The sequence below is a fragment of the Gymnogyps californianus genome, chromosome 7, assembly GCF_018139145.2.
Source record: "Gymnogyps californianus isolate 813 chromosome 7, ASM1813914v2, whole genome shotgun sequence".
Lineage (NCBI taxonomy): Eukaryota > Metazoa > Chordata > Aves > Accipitriformes > Cathartidae > Gymnogyps > Gymnogyps californianus.
Genome location: NC_059477.1, coordinates 33,399,469 through 33,416,475, shown reverse-complemented (window position 1 = coordinate 33,416,475; position 17,007 = coordinate 33,399,469). Strand labels below are relative to the sequence as shown.

The following is a 17,007-nucleotide window of genomic DNA, read 5'->3' as shown; positions in this document are numbered from 1 at the left end:
CAACTTTCCTCTAAAATGCAGAGTGGAGATGATTTTATAATCTAGCTTTTTTTTTTTCCGCCCCCCCCCCCCTAAGCACTATGTCAGCGAATACATAGAGAGATTAAAAAAAACCACTTGCCTTCCTCTCTGCTATTTTGGAAAATCGGATAAAGCACAGCAGAAGTAGGTTACTCTTCCTTTTTGTTTGTCTTGTCTTAAAATAGGAGTCTTTCAAAAGGGTATTAAAGCTTATAAAATGTGCCACTGTTCATTTCATAGATGGCTTTAACTCTGAAAAACATCAGGTATGTAAAGTTACCCAAGTACAGCTAGAAGGTTTAAAAACTTTCATGTTTCTAAAATAAACGCCATTGGTAGCAAAATAATAATAAAAAAAAATAACTGGTATATGAACCAGTTTGTGTTTAAAATTCAGAAGCAGATAGAGAGATCTCTCTTCCGGAGTGTAGGATGTGTTGCTGAAGCTATAGCTGGATCAGGGCGTTAGTCTGCAGTCTGGAAAGATGCGGGGAGCTGCACTGGTGTCAGTCCAGTGGAGTTTGCCGGTGGAGTTAAAATGCAGCCCGGTTTCAAATGCAACTTTACAGGATTTCTGTGCGTCTGTAGCGGTCATTTTCATGCATGTATAAAAAGTCAAGTATCACAGAGGGTTTTTCACTGTTCCTTGTTACGTCCTCAAAATAACAGCATTGCACAAGCTGCAAGCTGAGTGGTGCATACATCCTCCTTGTCAACCTCCGGTTCTCCCCTCAGCTAGTACCAATTAATGACTATGACTTGCTGAGAAATCCTGGCGCTAACATAAACGTATTTGGTTATTCCAAATTTTTTTTCTGTATTTCAACGGAATACAGTAAGTTTAACGAAGGTCAGACTACTACTGAGGATTCCTAGTGTCCTGAATTTGAAACAAACAACCCCCCCTCCCCAAACCCCTTCTTTCTCCTTCCCCCACCCCTTAAACTGTTTTATTTGTACATCTGCTGAACGTTCGTGTGTGTCTGAGCACTAGTAACAACACTTATTTTTCCAAAAAGGCTTAGACTGGGAAACTAAATCAAGGAAGTACTAAATGTCACAAGATACAAAATGTTATTTATGTTTGAGGGGAATTATGGAAACCCAACATTTGCCCATGTGATTGCACCTTATTGCTGTCAGACCTTTTTTTTTTTTTTTTACTATAATTTTTCTGTTTGGATGAGTTCTTCAATTTTTCTGCATCTTGTGCTGTTCTGTAAGTAATATTAGTAGGCAAGATGTTGAGGTTCACGTGAGCTAGATTGAGCTCTTGTTATGGAAATTACAAGGGGAACTGTTTTCAATCAACAAGAAAGTAATTCTAGGGGAATGTCCGCATCACTAACTCAAATCAAATACTGTTAAATTTTACATTCGTTTCCTGTTCCTTGGGTATAATGTTGAAATTAAAGGCAGAATTTTTACCCCCAGAATGAGGATACTGAATTACATTCTTTGTTGCTTTTACAGCAAGTGTTGTCACACAACCTGTTTCTCTACTTTATTTGCCGTGGAGCGGACAGAAGTCCTGGGAAGATGAGAATGCAACCAGGTGAGGAGAGGGGACCTCTAAATGTGCTCTGGGTGGTTCTGCAGGCACGTGATGAAATCCTGGATCGATCGACCCTCGTAGCAGATCTTGTAGATGGTTGTAAATAATGGAAACCTAAAAGAACCGTGTAGCAATGAAAATAGTTTTTAAAGTTTATATAAACATTTCCATTCCATTTATAATGGGGAAAAAAAAAAATCTTTCTCTTTTTTCCTTTTTTTGGTTACATTAAAAGGAAAGTGGAAAATTTTCCTCTCTCTTTACAATGTAATTGTAACTTGGAGGTGCCTTTACTGGAAGACTATATAGGGCAATTAAGAGGAGCTAGGGGCAATTCTTGGGGGTGACAGCAGAAACGAGCTGTTTTGGAGACAAAATTCCTATCCAGTATTTTTTATTTACAAAAAATCTTGAATTGCATATGCTCTTTTTCCTCCTGTGTGCAAAATGCATGTATTATTTGCATTCATTACTGCTATCTAAAAGACTAAAAAGAACGAAAATGTCTAACGATTTTCTTTTCCTGGCTTAAAGGGTTCTTTCCTCCAGCCATTCTGTGGTAAAAAATGAGTCCACTGAATGACTTGGAGCTGAGTGTGTAACCAAGTGCAATTACAGGATACTTATTAGATCAAGTTTTGATTTAAAGTTCATGTCCTGTCAAAATGAGCTTTTCTTTTGTCTCTCATTTTTGAAAGAGAATGCTGCTCGAATCTTCTGTGTCCGTTATAATTCTAATAGGGTTTGGGGTTTTTTTTTTAAGTATTCATTTAGCGGTGTTTGACCTCTCAGTACTGCTAACGTACGAGAGGGAATGGGATGGAGGGAAGTTTAGCTTTTCTATTGTGTAAGCTGAGACAAAGGTTTCAAGTTATAAATAATCTTACATCATCCCAAACAATTAGAAGTACTTTTTATCTCAGCATTATTTGTGGCACTAAAGCATTGATATCAGCACATATTACCTATTCAATGCATACAAAAATTTTTGATTGGGAGTGTGCTCCTGAATTTTATACTGAGAGAACCTAGTTAATGCTTGCACTGAGAGCAGTATTGCTGCAAGCTGTAACGGTGATATACTGAGAACAAGAAACCCTTTGACCCATAGATCATGTTTGCAAGCTGACTCTGTGTGTGGCCTTCCATCTTGTTTAGGGGGACGGGGATGTCTGAGTAGCTTCTTTGGATTATTATTTTTTTGGTTTCCTATATGTCTATGGCTTGTTTTTTCTAACACTGTTTAGCCTTCATCCCATTCTAGTGACCATGGCAATGAGGAGTCAGGCTTAGCTGAGCTTAACGGTGGCCCAAGATATAGGAAGCAGTCGTTGCAGAAATGAACAAGATAATTAAACACAAGTACCGTTAAGGAGGTTATGAATCACTCATAATTTGTTGTTGATTCAGTTGTTTTTTTAAATCAAAGCACTTACTTATCGAGCATATTTTTCTGTTTCAGTATCTTGTAGACTTCGGCTGACGTCTGAGGACCTTGCAGCTTTTGTCCGTTCAGCATCTCATTTTCCAGTTCCTCAATGGACTAGAAGAGAGGAGACTGATTACTTGGATCAGAGGGGATACTGCTGTGATACCAGCAGTTATCAAGAAGGTACACAGCTAATGATGCCTTTGTAAAACACAGAAGGATTTCTTCATGCATTAATGTAAAATATTTCAAAATCCTCCTTACTTTTCCTGTGCGAGCAAAGGCTTCTGCTACTTTCCTGTTGCGTCCCCCGTAGCAGGTAGTGATTAGATCAGCGACCCCGCAGCTTTCCAGAAAAGTGGCTATTGATACCGGTCCCCTGCAGAACATCTTGGCAAAGGCCACCATTTCCATAAGGCCCAAGCGTATAACTGCTGCCTTTGTATTATCGCCGAAATCCAGTCCATCGCAGAACCCAGCTCCCACTGCTACGATGTTCTAAAAACAGTTTAGTGCAAAATATAGAGGAGGAAAGGAAATGGTCAGGCAAGACGTGCGGTTCATCAGCGTGCACTGAGCTTTAAGAAAATCCTACAAATCTGTCTTCACCCCATTCACCAGAAGAAGGTTCAGTTTCCAATGGCCATGAGTTTATGTTATGAAGAAGGTAAATTACCGTTGAACAAAAGTAGCTGGGCTTCTAGAAGATTATTATAAAGTATCCTCTGTTATTCCCATGGGCAAAAATCAAAGCAGCTTGTTTAATATAGTAATATTGCAATCACATAGCGTGTATGCAATTAATGTTTTGTTTTTCTACTAGTTCCAAGTTGGGACTCACTGACCTTTCTGGTTTAACTATTTCAAATATCCCACATGGAGTCATGCCTTTCCAGGTTTTCTCTGCGGGTCCCTAATTTAAACAGACATGGGTTCTATGTACTGATGCTGCAGTAGATCAAATTTTGGTTTTCCCTGCAAAAACGATCAGTAGAATTGCCCTTTTCTACAGCTCTAAACAAATCTCTCAGGATCCTAAACATCTTCACAACTCCTCACCATTGTCCTGCACACCTCCCTTCCCACCTCCCAATTCCCAGCCCCTAAAGAAGTGTAGTTCACTGTATTTGAGTAGTATGTCACCTAGTACTGCTGTTGAAGTGTTTGCTCCAGACACGCATGCACCCCAGTGCAGATTTTTTTTTTTTTTTTTTAAGCAAAGGTAATGCCAAAGCAATGATTTCAAGAAGAACGAAGATTTCCCACAAAGCAGAAACAACGTCTTTCCCCTCTGTGGCGGCTTCCAGTTCCACTTTGTGGCCGAAAGCAAAATCTAGGGCTACTTGGTTTTGTACGTAAAGAAACTTTTCTTTTTGTATGTAAGGTTAAACAGGACCAATTCTTTCCTAGCCAGTAATCCCCCCTCTCCCAAGGAAAGGTGAATTATTGAAGTACAAATGATGGAATGTATAAAAAAGTACAAAGGATCACAGGCTGGAGTTGCTTTCGGCACATTTAAAAGCAAACTCCAAATCTCACTCAAGTGCCCTCTCATTGGAAACTTGGTGATTTTGGCATTGCTCTGATCCGGTCTGGGATCTCACCAAGGGCATTGCTGAACACCGCACAGATGTGCTGCCAACACAGAGCATCACTTCTGATGCAAACTTTCTAGCAGGTTACTACGTGAACCGTGGCAATAAGTTATTAGTGGGAGCTACTGTATGTAGTAAGAGTCTTTGTTCCATGTGCGCACAATACAGAGACAGGAAAATACAGCGGACTAAATTCTGCCCTCAGAAGCAGAGGTGCTCTGGTTAAATAAAGATAAAAATACAACTATTTTGAAATGCTTTGCCAGCAGTTATATTTTAAAGTAATTTTTCCCTTTTAACAGATCGGAAAATTGGCACATGAACATCTTGTCTGTGCTCACTCATCATACGGTGGCAGGACTCATATTAGACCCTGTGGCTTATAGAAGACTCAGGTGAGGGTAGAATTTGGCCCTAGTAAAAACATTTTGGTTTGAAGCCACTCACTTTTAAGGCTCCACAAATCTCCACTGTATCAGAGTCAAGCACCACGGTAATCCTGAAATTGGGCGTCTGCATTAATTCTTTAAAGATCTCCCCTTGTTTTTCATTTTTGCACCCTGTGGGAAGGAAGGATGAAAGTTAGAGCATTTTCACAATGTTTCAGAGTACACACAATTAACTGAAACCTGAAATAAGGTTCCAGGGACTACTTTACTGGACCACAAAACCTAACTGGGTGTTGCTAAACAAGAGATTTGTGTGACAGCAGTTCCTGCTGCTGGAAGCCAGTGTTAAATGTATGCAAGTGCCAGGGCATCCACCAAGCATCGCTTAATAACACTTTAAAGAGCTTAAAAGTAGATAGCCCCTAACGCAGCTTTCTGCCTGAGAAAGCTTGTATAACCACAAACCCTGCAAAAGAGAATAATTATAAATTGCTTTGTACAGCACAGTGGTGTAATTGCTGCTTTGAAAATGTAAACTGGTGTAATTGCTAAGTATTATTATGGGGTGCAAATGATTAATGCCCAATTAGTTCCCAGGGAGATCCACAGATGATGAAGTTGAACGTTGGCACTACTGGAACATTTTTGTTACCAATTCTACCGAGGTCATCACGTCATTACAGTGCTGGCCCTAGGTACTGAGAGGAAGGGTAGAGAGCCCTCAGCAGTAAAGGGGATGAGGTTTGCCTTTATCCAGAGAGTCCTTGGCCAGCTGGGCAAAGACTTTTGAATGGAGTTTCACTTCATTTTCACACGAGGCAGCTTGGTTTCCTTCAGGGAGAGCTCAGCGGTGAGCAGCTGTAGCGTTTTCCAGCTGTTGCTCCTGGAGGGGTTCTGGGCATATCGTGTTTTTGAGTATTAAAGAGCCTGGGCAATAGCACTCTGGTAGCTGTGGGGTTTCTGCCCCATCTCACGAGAAACTTTGGGTTTGCTTCTTGTCCTTTGCAATAATTGATGTTGGGGGATACCCAGGCTCTTTGAGGTGGCTGTTTCTGGGCTGTGTGGCTTTCCATGAGGACAAAAGCAAGGGGCAAAGCTCTCTGCAGAGTCATCATCACAGCATGGCTTAAAACTGGGCCAGCAGAAGTTAAACTCCCCCCAAGAAAATAAATATTGCTCAACTCTCCTAATTGTGTCTAGTCCTATTTGTGCCTAGTTGCTCTGCCAGCAACAAATGCCCAGCTGGTACGATTTTCACTGTTACTGTAACATTTGCAAGGCAAAGGAACAGTAGTGCAACAATAATTTATTTTTCTGTCTTCCCTAGCTATGTAACTTGAATTTCTGCTGACTTTAAAAATCAATGGGTTTTCAAAACTACTGGATGAACTTTCCTAGTCAGGTCAGACCCAGTTCTGGGAGGATCTGAGGCTACGTCTTGGCAAGCAGTCTGAGTGAGAGGGAGGAACAGAATGTTACGGGGTTGGTTTTTTTGTTGTTGTTTGGGTTTCGGGGTTTTTTTTTCCCCAAACAAAGAAATTTGAAGATGGAGAAATACACCTTGGGGAGCGTGAGCACATAGGAGCTTCTGATTACACTTCTCTATCTAGACTGTATAGTGTATCAACCACCGATGTACTCAGCATTGAGCTGTACAGACATAAAAGGTGGCTCTTGCCAGCCCCTACAGGAACAGGATTAAGCTGTAATTTTTTAATGGATGAAATTAGCTCTCAGCACTGAAACCCACTGTCAGTTCGGATCTGATCCTGCCAGCACCAACCTCCCTGGAAATCACGCCGCCTCCCTGAATGAGCTCAGCAGGCACCGCACCCACCGCACCACTCGGGACCCGTCGCATCCCCCTGCTTCCTCCAGAGGTTATCCTGCTGCCCAGCCACAGGCGAAGTTAAACCACAGCTAGAGGCTCTAGTTTGCCCTTTGCAATAGTTACCAATGGTGGTTTCGCAGAACTTCTCATCAGCCACTTCTTTGGCTATGTTGGCCCCCATAAGCACGCTGATTTCTATTTTCAGTTTCTCTCGAATGAGGTCAGATATGAGCTTCAGGCCGTCAGGACCCTCATCAATCCCCTGAATAAAAGACAATCGTCAAAGCCAAGTTATTAGAATAGGAAAATGACAGCAGTAGAGCACCGATAAAGCAGAAGGTGTCCTGTTGCCTGCAGCTCTCTGGTTTTAATTGGAAGGATTTGGGTCTTATATTCACTAGCATTAGCCATTAATACAAATGCTCTGGGTTTGTACTTTGATAGCTGCAAATTCAAGGCAAGTTCAGGGAGAGGGTAGCGACAGTCGAGGTAACCCTGCAAGAGGCCTCACATCCAGTGCTGCTGTCCTGAGGCTTTCTTTGACGCTGTATTTTTCCTTTGTTAAATTTCTGTAGTACAGAACCAGACTTTTAAATTAAGCCTACAAGCAGTGGCTTTTTTGCAAGATCTAAGCATTAATCTGAGTGCTTCATTAGTATTAAGGAGTATACTGAACTCTCTTGGGGTTTTTTAAAGCTAAAGAAAGAAGTAAATTTGCAGGAATTTCCTTCCTCTCCCACCCTCCTCTCCTCTGTGTACTGCTGCTTATGAGATAATTTCTATAGGGGAAAAAAAAAAAGGGGGAAAAAGCTGGTATAGCAGTCTGAAAACTTGAATTACGTTTCTTTCATTACAATTTTAAATTGGATATTTCCTGTAATGGAAACAAAAGAAGAAGCAGTAGACTATATTCCTATGCCTTGCTTCTGGCTTTTAGTTTGAGATTCTCTTAAAATATTAATTCCTTTTAAGATTATGATAATCTGGTACCCCTAACCTTAAAAAGAGATTCCTCAGTTCATGCCACATTGAAATTGCTTCAGTTCTGCAAAATCATTAGTGTTACTGTGCCATTTTAATGCTGCCAAGAACAGCTTTAGCATGTACTTGAAAGAGGCACTTTGACCCAGCGCTCTTTCCAGTTAAGAGTTAATTGAGGCTGTAGTCTGATGAGTATTTTTTCTGGCAGCAGCACCAGCTTATGCAGCCCTCCCTCTGCCATGTTCACCTCCATGCTGGTCCAAGCGGGAAGTGATCCAGGCTAAAGATGGCTGGCAAAGACGGATGCTCTTAGCCCGGCTGGGTTGCCCCATCCTTTCCTCTCCGCGGCCACGTGAGCAGCAAAAGGGCTTGCAGAGGCTGGGTAAGTTTTAACTCTTGCAGAAAGAAATGCTCGTGTTTATGCAGAGCATGCAGCTGAGGGCTGGAGCTCCTACCCTTAAGTTGAAGCTGTTTATTTACTCTGTACAGATTGAGTCTTGTGGAGATGACAACTTACCTTGATCAGGGAAATCCCAAATGTCCCGGATTTTATCTGGCCTGCAATCTGCTCGCAGATTCGTCCAATGAATTGATGTGGCAGAACAAACACTAAAATATCTGCCCCATTTGTTGCTTCGACCACATCTGGTACAGCCACCTGGGACAAGAGTGACAACCAAAATGAGCCCCAGGTAGCAATCCTCACACCTTGCAAGACACCAACGTGCCAAAGCCATTGAAGACACATTGCAAATGTCCTTAATTTGAACTGGCGGTGTGGTGTAGCTGCTAGCTCTTCATGCGAGCAACTGCAGCTCTCTTCTGAAACATCCAAAGCAGCCTAACTATTTTAGGTTTGGATTTTTTATAATTTTGCTTTTAACTTGCCTCCCATCCCAGCCCTGTGTGGATAACCTGGGGAAAACGATATACTTTCTAAACTTGCACCATCCTGGGAAGGCCCTTTGCTGGTTCAGCTTCTTCAGGTGGTTCCTGAAGATACTGAGCAACCCCATGTGGTTCTGCTGGAATGAGTGGTAGCACCAGAGAGCACGGGAACAAAGCAGGGTGGTGAGACAGAGCCTCTTCTGGCAGTCTTTAGTTTCCATAAGTCACCAGCTGAGAGCTACTCAGGAATAAACTATATCAAAAGGCAGAAATTATTATCATATTTGGGGTGGGATGGGTTGTTTGTTTTAAATATATAGTAACTTGACCAATAGTTAGAAAAATTTACCCAACGTGCTTAATAACTAGCAAGCTGTATCTGCCTGCAAATGCTAGTGTTTCTCAGAACAACAATTCAAGCCAGGCTACAGAGGCAACGGCAGGTGAATTTGAGCCTGCTATCACAAGCAGTTTACACTCAGAGCAAACGTCGCCCTTGGACGCAGCCTTGGAGCACACCGCCTTAGAGCAAGCGGGATTCCCGGCGGGAGAACCAGAACTGCTGCCAGCACGGCTGCCTCTCCGGGAAAATGGCAAAGCGGGAGCGGGGCAGAGGCTGGCAGCGCTGTACAGGCAGTGCTCTTGTCTCTCCAAAATGTCGCAGAGCAATGCAAGGAGAAAATTAGTTTGGTTTGTTTTTTTTTTCTCAGTTGGAGATGAAGGTGTGAGAGTCCCTCCAGGCTTTACTGCAACCAGCTGATTTCTGCTGGTAAAGCCTCAGACTTTGCTACAGACAGGATGAGGCTGATCTCAAGTGATGATGACAAGCCTGTTGATCTGCTAGAGGGTTGTAAAAATAACAGTGACAAGTCAATTGTAACCCAGGAGAACTGTGTGCCAAGTTCAAACCACAGGAGTGCAAATATGCAATCGCAGCACTAAGTGGAGTACTAAATATAACCACTCTCCAAGCAAGGAGACCCACCACGTGCAGCATCTTAACTTCCTTTTACAACTGCAACTGTTGTAGAAACGTGGCGCTACTTTCTTTAATTCACAAAACAGTGGCATTTGCCAAAATCTTGAACTGCCAAAACCCCTCACCTTGCTTGCTTTAGTAGCAGTAAATTATCTAAGCTGGTTAATTTAAGTAGAGATGCATAACTTGGTATTTTAACTGTTCCTGAAAATTAAATACCTTATATTTTTGGTGGAATTTACAGCATTATTAATTATAGCAGTGTGTTGCTATCCTGAAATCACCCATGAGCCAATAGCTCATTATTCATCTCCTTGTAAGCCACAGCTGTTAGGCTGTGCTGTTGATTTCTTTTTTAGAAGAAGGGAGAGCAGTAGCTTTCCCTTTTTTCCCCAGAAGATGCTGTGGGTTTGAAATATCTCAGCTCTGTGTAGACAGATCTCTGCCTGCCATTTCTAGAGTTATGCTGATTTCTGCCAGAGAGGAGGATGGTGTGTTACCAGCACCCGACACAGCTGGGTGTTTGCAGTTGCGTGTGACATATGAGACAAGCAGAAGTCACAGAAGTGAGTTGTCTTCCAGTAAGTTATATGTCAATATTGGAGTGAGTTAGGTGGCAAACCAGAATGAAGCAGTGAATTACATCCTAGTTTTAATTTTGCCAGATGTTGCCTCCCTTATAAAAAATAAAAATGTTTCAGTGATTTTTTTTTTTTCCCAACTTACCACATTTTTGGGTATCTTGTATCCAGGCAGATATTTAACATTTTCATGTTCCTGGTTGATTATTTCTGAGAGTTTTCTTCCATTGATGATCTCTTCAAATACCCACAACTTGACAGTAGGATCAAATCTGTTGGACTTCTGGACATTTTTGCCAATGATTCTTGCTATGGCTGATCCCCTTTAAAAAGAAAAAAAATTGAAATAACTAATAGGAAACATAGTTTTATTGTGAATTGGTAACACAAATTACTTTAAACATAAGAACTCATGAAAGGTCTGTGCTATAAAGCTGTTCAGGTGCTTGCTACATTTATCAGAAAGCTTTATCCACTACCCTCCATCAAAAAAACCTCAGTTTAAAAACACAGAAAGTAGAACCAGAGAAAACATAACTGTAATAAGGGATCTGAAGTCATAGCAAAGATTGTAGAGTGGGAGTGTGATGTACCATCAACAGCACTAAAAATACAGTATCTGGGATTAAAATCTCTCTTGCTCCTTGGATAATTCTTTTTTTCTGAAGACCAATAAATGTAAAATAATCTAGGTGGTAAAGCAGCGCTGAATGATCTTGCTGTGACAGTCTTTGTGCATCTCAGCTAAAATAGATGCATCCCACTTTCCTACCAATAACCAAACAGTTGCAATAATGATTTTATGTAAGAGCTAAATCCTCAGAAATTGTTCTTCTCTTAAAAAAAGAATAAAAAATCTTCAACCTGATGGTTTCCCTTTATTTATTGTTCTAATTATCACTGTAACACAATCTGTAATAGTTGCAGCCTGAGGCCAGTTTACTCTTCTTCAGTCATGCTGAGCTTTTTTTAATCTCAGTTCAGACAATAATTTTATTTCCCCATCACCACTGCAGCCTTGCAAACATTCACTTATCTTCTTGGCAAGAGAGAATTAAAAACCCCACAGAAAATATTGGAAGTATTGCTTAATGCTCTTTAAATTATATGAGGAGGAGAGGTGATTATTTTTACTCCTCTGTTCCCGCTTTCCGTTTTAATGCTACTTTAATCTTTCAAGTACTGGCCATTTTACTAACACAACTGGAAGAGGAGCTCCAGTTGCAATGCTCTTGTCCTCTGACCCACTTGTAACACACCTGCAATGTGGAGCATGAACAGGATTTAGCTGTGGTATGTTTTCTGGAACTGATAAAGGTCTCAAGTATATCCAAGACGAAGTCCAGGTAGGTCTGTGCTGTCAATGGTTCAAAGGGAAGCCACGTTGTAACTGGCTCTCCTTGGCTCAACCATATTTTTGATGTAACAGGTTTGTACAAGGCTGAATTGCTCAATAAGTAATAAAAGAATAAGGGCTTCATCTTAATCTTTAATGATAAATCCTACTGAGATCAGGTTTCACTTTGCTCAGTGTTGACTATATGCTATATCCTGAGGTGCTGTAATGCTTTTTTTGGCTGTTTTTTTTGGTTTGGTTTGGGTTTTTTTGGTGGTGTGGTTTGTTTTTTTTTTTAAGGGATGACTGGTTTTGGCCCTTTAAAATATTTAGGGAAATGTTTTAGGGGTGAACCTTTACCATAAGAGTTCTGCTTTTTTGAAAGAAAGGCATGCAGTTGTATTGTACATTCATATGATTTATAAAATTACTTATATTCTGGTTCTCTTGCCCTCCTGTCAACAGAGAACACAGTCAAGGCTTGAGCTGAGGATGAATTGTGGCTCCACACAAGACATGTATTAATAAGAAAAGGGGTTTTTTACAGATAAACTTGAGATCTAAGTTCATCGTCCAGGTCATAGGATGAACTTAGACCTCAAGCCTATCCATAAAAATAACTTTTCTAGCTATGTACGAAGTCCAGAAGATTTTCTGTTGAAAGATGCAGACTCCAGCTCTAACCTCTGAAACTCTGAATGGGACTCGCAACTCTCAGTAGATAAATCTGATCTTCTAGCAGAGCTGTCATTACCACCACGCTTGGATGCTGCCACCCAAGTATTTTCCTATTGACAAGATATCGGTGAAGGTATCTCAGGCATAAAGGTAGCTCCATAAACGACAGTATTTTCGTTTGGTTTCTTTCGATGAATGAGGATTTGGGGGAGAAAGGGTTTAATGTTTAAAAGGCATTGAGTAGTCATCAGGGAAAATACCTCACCACAAAACGGTCAAACAGTTCAAACCTTGATGCCGTGTTTTACTTAGTCTATTTAAAATTCAGTCACCGCTCATCAGCCTTGGGAAGAAGAATTGCTTTGTCTGTGAAGGCGGTGTTCGGTAGACTACACAGGCTTGGCAGAAAAGGGCTGCTTATGCAAACAAAACCAAGGACGCTCCCATATAAAGACTTTGCCATGGTTTTATTTTCTCCAAAATTCAATTTAGTGAAGATTAATAGAAGGCAGAGAACTCCACTTAGATAATTTTTAAAAGTAAGTGAAAACTGCCAGTCAGGTTTTTTTTCCCCAATTATGTTAATACATGTTGGAAGTGATTTACATATTGCTAAGGAAAAGAAAGCTTTTATCTGGAGATTTTCTATCAGTATAATGAGACAGCTTTGATGTAGAATAACTTAACTTAAACAAGACCCATTATTTACATATGTGAATATGAAAGTGTTTGTGGCACACATCAGATCCGGTGAAAAATAGAGCTTAACGGACCTCATGAAGTCCCTTCCCTATACAAAGGGCAGTCAAACATACTTATGACGTTCCTAATAGTTTTTCCAAGGAGGACTTAAAGACCTCAGCGGTTGTGGATCTCTTCCCTTCCCCAACCAGCCCATCCCGGGACTTTGCTACCCTTAGCATTAGAAAGATCATCCTCACGTTTAACCTAAGTCTTTCTTCCTGCAGTTTAAGCCCATTTCTATTCTAGAAGGGTGGAATATTGTTTTTCTCCTTTAGATGCTTGAAGATGATCATGTCTTCCTCCAGTCTCTTTCTTAGCCAACCACCCCAAATTTTTTAAACTATGGTATCGCTCAGGTTGGAAGGGACCATGAGAGGTCTCCAAAGTGGGAACAACACTGAGTTCAGCTGGGTTGCTCAGGGCTTTGTTCAGTTGAATCCTGAAAACTCTCCAAGGACCACCTCCTCTCTGGGCAACCTGTCCCAATGCTTTATTATTCTCATAGGGGTTTTTTTTCTCCTCTCTTTATATATTGAGTCAGAACCTCCTCTGGTTCAATTTATGACCACTGGCTCTTGTTTTCCTTCCACGCACCTCCGTAAAAAGCCTGGCCATCTGTCCATGTTGAAGACAAGAACTTGGTTCAAGCTGGATCTTTGCTGAGGACTCTGCAGTCCAAATGAATCTAAGAAGATTGGGAGACCTTTTGGATTCTGAAGGGCCAGGCAGTGAATTAAACCTCTATTTTTAAAAACAGATAACTGAACCATGATTAACGTAAACACAAACCCTCCTGCACCTGGCTGGCAACTGTAAAATGCAGTGCAGCACTTACTTCGCTTAACCACATCACTCATGAGTCTCCTGGCAGTGTTGACTTAGTAAGTCCCTGTGACCTGCTGAACTTCTGCAGCTGACACGAGCTGTTGCAACATGCTGTGTCATGTGTCAACCATGTTTCTGAGCTGCAGGAAAGACTCACGAGCAGTGATCTGAACTGTCACCCAAATATTCAGGAGGAACATAAGAAAAAAATGTTTGCCAAAGACAAACATTATATTTCTATGTTGCACTAAGACAATCTGTTCTGCCACAGAGGCTATGAATAGATGTGATTTAAACATCAGAGCACAATGTTTATCTCCTCCCCAAAGATTTTACAGTCTATGTATATGGTAGGAAGCAAGTGATGGGCCCAGGCAGACAAGCAGTGCAAGTAATTAGATAGTACTGAATGAGCTGAAGTCTCTGTATCTCTCTGTGGCATAACTCTTTCCAAGTTTGTAGGTACATATGAAAAAAAGAGAACTTTCTCAAGTACAGATCTGAAGGAAGACAACTAAGTGGCTTTGGAGAATGTCTTATGGCAAGGGGACAGCCTGGGAAAGGCAGGAGGTGCTTGCTTGAGGACGCAGCAAGAGAATGATGAAGGCTGTCACTGCGGGCTGACCAAAGGTAAAAGCTGACTCCCAGACGTGGAGCCATGGCTGTTGAGGGGCTTGGAAGTGACAACGAGCTGCCTGCACAGGCTTGGATGCCTGTGGTTAAGGTGAGGGAGAAGAGGGCGGCAGGGGAGGGGTGCAAGCGCTGGAATGACATGGTGAAAGCGGCAGTCAGGGAAACGCTGGTGCAGAAATGACGGGGCAGGACTGCGCCCGTCAGGGCCAGAGAAAGCCAGATGCGTGACGATGAGTTCCCAAAGAAGACTTAGCTGTGCAGTTACGTGTGAAAGGCTCTATCTGAGAGATGTCATGCACAAAGAGCCTGTGATCCGGCAAGAGCATGCATGTGGGGGCTCAGAAAGCAGTGGACTGGTTTTGCAAGGCAGGAAGGCAAAGAGCCATGCTTTAACTGTGCTGTGTTCTCAGCAGCTCACAAGCAACCACTCCCTCACCTATTGATTTTTTTTGGCATTTGCTTCCACTTAGCTGTCAGATATTTTAAAAACCTTAAGGAGCTTGCCCTCCTCACACAAAAACAACCCACAGAACTACCTGGAGGCTGGGTTTGCTAATCCCAAGCGCATGCACATACATGTTGGTCTGTTTGTTTGTGCTCAAGAAAAGTAAGATGCGAAGTCCAGTGGGACAGGGTTTACTGACTTCAGTGGGGTCTGCCAGACCCAAGGAGCTCTGGAGAGCTGTGCTTTTGTCCAGGCTAGAAAGGACTGAGCAGTAGCAAACATATTCTTATGAATGGGGATAAGGATAAATGGGGGACCTGAACGCAATGCTTGTACAAGGCTGCATCTGCACCAAGATGCAAAATGACATGCTGAGGAGGATGGAAGTGAAAGGTGCCAATAAGTCCTGGCTTTAAAAGAAGCCTGTGCCCCGGTTCCTTCAAAGGAATACAAACAGCATCACCGCTCTCCTCGCTACTGAACGCTTGAATCTGAACTGCCTGGGCCCTACCACAGGCGCACACAACTACAGAGGCACAGCTCTGGTCCTCTCTGGAATCTCGCTGTCCTGTCACCGGGCTTTAAATGCCTCATACACCTCAGCGACGCAGGAGCCTCATGTCTTTCCAGTTCCCACGGGCTGGCGCATCTCTCGGGGACGACGGTCCCTGCCCGAGGAGCCCACAAGGCTGAGGCAGGACGAGATCGGGACCGGGGCCGCGGTTTCAGGACCATGGAGACCCTCCGCCGCCCGCCCGCCCCGCCCGGCTCCCCCCGGGCCCCCGCCGCTCCCCGTGCCGGACCTGTTGCGAAGCCCCCGGCAGCTGCGGAGGGGGAGCCGGCCCGGGGCGCGGCCCGGCCCGGTGGTCCCGGTGTGCCGCCCCGCTGCGGGGGGAGGAAGAAAACAAGGAAGGAACGGGAAAAGGGGAGGAAAAAGGAAAGAAACGGGAAAAAAGGGAAGAGTGGGGAAGGGAGGAGGGCAGGGGAGAGGCGGGGGGGACGGAGGGTGCCCCCCCGCGCTGCGGCACTCACCAGTTCCCCGAGCCGACGATGCAGACGCGGAGCGGCGACATGCTGCGGGCTGCCCTCCCGCCCGGCGCTGCTGCGGGCGGCGCGGCTCGGCTCCGCTCGGCTCGGCTCGGCTCGGCTCGACTCGACTCGACTCGACCCGGCTCGGCTCGGCTCGGCTCGGCTCGGCCCGGCCCGGCCCGCCTGCCAGCACCGCCCCTCCGGGCCCGGCCCCCGGCGCCTGCGGGAGGGACGGGCGTGAGCGGGCGGCGGCCCCGGGGGCAGTGCCGGGTTCCCCCCGCCCCGGCTCCGCCTGCAGCCCTGGGGGCTTGTTCCGCCTGGGTCGGTCCTTGCCCCGAGGGGCCGCCCTGCGAGCGTCGACTGAGACCGGGGGGATTCGGTGACCTGGAGGGGGAATGGGGAAAATGTTGCTTTCTCCGAAATTCACGGCGATGAGGGCCTGCGTGGGGAAGGCGGGGGAGGCCGGCACTGCTCGTGGTGTGGGACCTTGCTGCCCATCGGCAGCGCCGAGGGTTTCTGCAGGGTTTGGGAGGGATACAAGCTGGGTCCTTAGGAGCAGTGAGAAACATCTCGAGGTTCGACCTGTCCTGCCAGGCAGACGCATAAGGGCTTACATTCTTCTGATAGATGAGGAGCACACCAGGGAAGGTTATGAGTGCATTTGCAGAGCCAAATTTGGCTGATAAATCACGGACTATATCACAGTTCTTAATGGGGGACATCAAATAAAAGTTATCTGCAAGGAAGGACAAAACGGAGTGTCGTTCCTTTTCTCCTACATGGTCTGATCATGCACGACGCCCTGCAAATTACCACATTTTACCTCTCAGCCCTCCACTACACCCTGTCGCCTCTTCAAAGCAGCCTTCTCTCTGGTTTTGGAGCCAAAGAGCTGCATTTGCTACCTTCCCTACACTTGCACTCCTGCTTCTCCTCGTCCTGCTGTGCCCAGGCTCCCTTTCCCGCCGGGGGGCTGTAGGCTCAGCAGTGACCACATCTGCTGCCCTCGCACCGGAGCTTGGCTCAGTGGGCTTCTGGCTCCGTGTGACGAGGAGGCCTGACCCCGTG

The 17,007-nt window shown here is 44.1% G+C and overlaps 1 protein-coding gene across 2 annotated transcripts; it reads right to left on the bottom strand.

The window, feature by feature from the left end:
- Positions 1–966: 966 nt before the first annotated feature.
- On the bottom strand, positions 967–15,998 carry LOC127018383 (glycerol-3-phosphate dehydrogenase [NAD(+)], cytoplasmic-like). 2 transcript variants are annotated; one of them, XM_050899974.1, is made up of 8 exons: positions 15,943–15,998; positions 10,395–10,572; positions 8,319–8,459; positions 6,944–7,082; positions 5,048–5,160; positions 3,270–3,503; positions 3,013–3,119; positions 967–1,690 (listed from the first exon to the last, which is right to left on the bottom strand). In XM_050899974.1, exons 1-8 carry the CDS (start codon positions 15,981–15,983, stop codon positions 1,594–1,596), a joined length of 1,050 nt encoding a protein of 349 aa, XP_050755931.1. In that variant the 5' UTR covers positions 15,984–15,998; the 3' UTR covers positions 967–1,593. The 2 variants fall into 2 exon arrangements, with proteins under 2 accessions (XP_050755931.1, XP_050755930.1); XM_050899973.1 differs by having other exon boundaries at positions 8,319–8,395; positions 10,400–10,572; positions 15,943–15,983.
- Between the last annotated feature and the right edge of the window lie 1,009 nt (positions 15,999–17,007).

Bases quoted from the DNA above. Each gene is read 5' to 3' on its own strand.
- LOC127018383 (XM_050899974.1), bottom strand. From the start codon at position 15,983: ATGTCGCCGCTCCGCGTCTGCATCGTCGGCTCGGGGAACTG. The intron at 10,573-15,942 runs GTGAGTGCCGCA...TTCTTTTTAAAG, and splicing joins ATCGTCGGCTCGGGGAACTG to GGGATCAGCCATAGCAAGAA. The intron at 8,460-10,394 runs GTAAGTTGGGAA...CTCTTGTCCCAG, and splicing joins ACAAGATACCCAAAAATGTG to GTGGCTGTACCAGATGTGGT.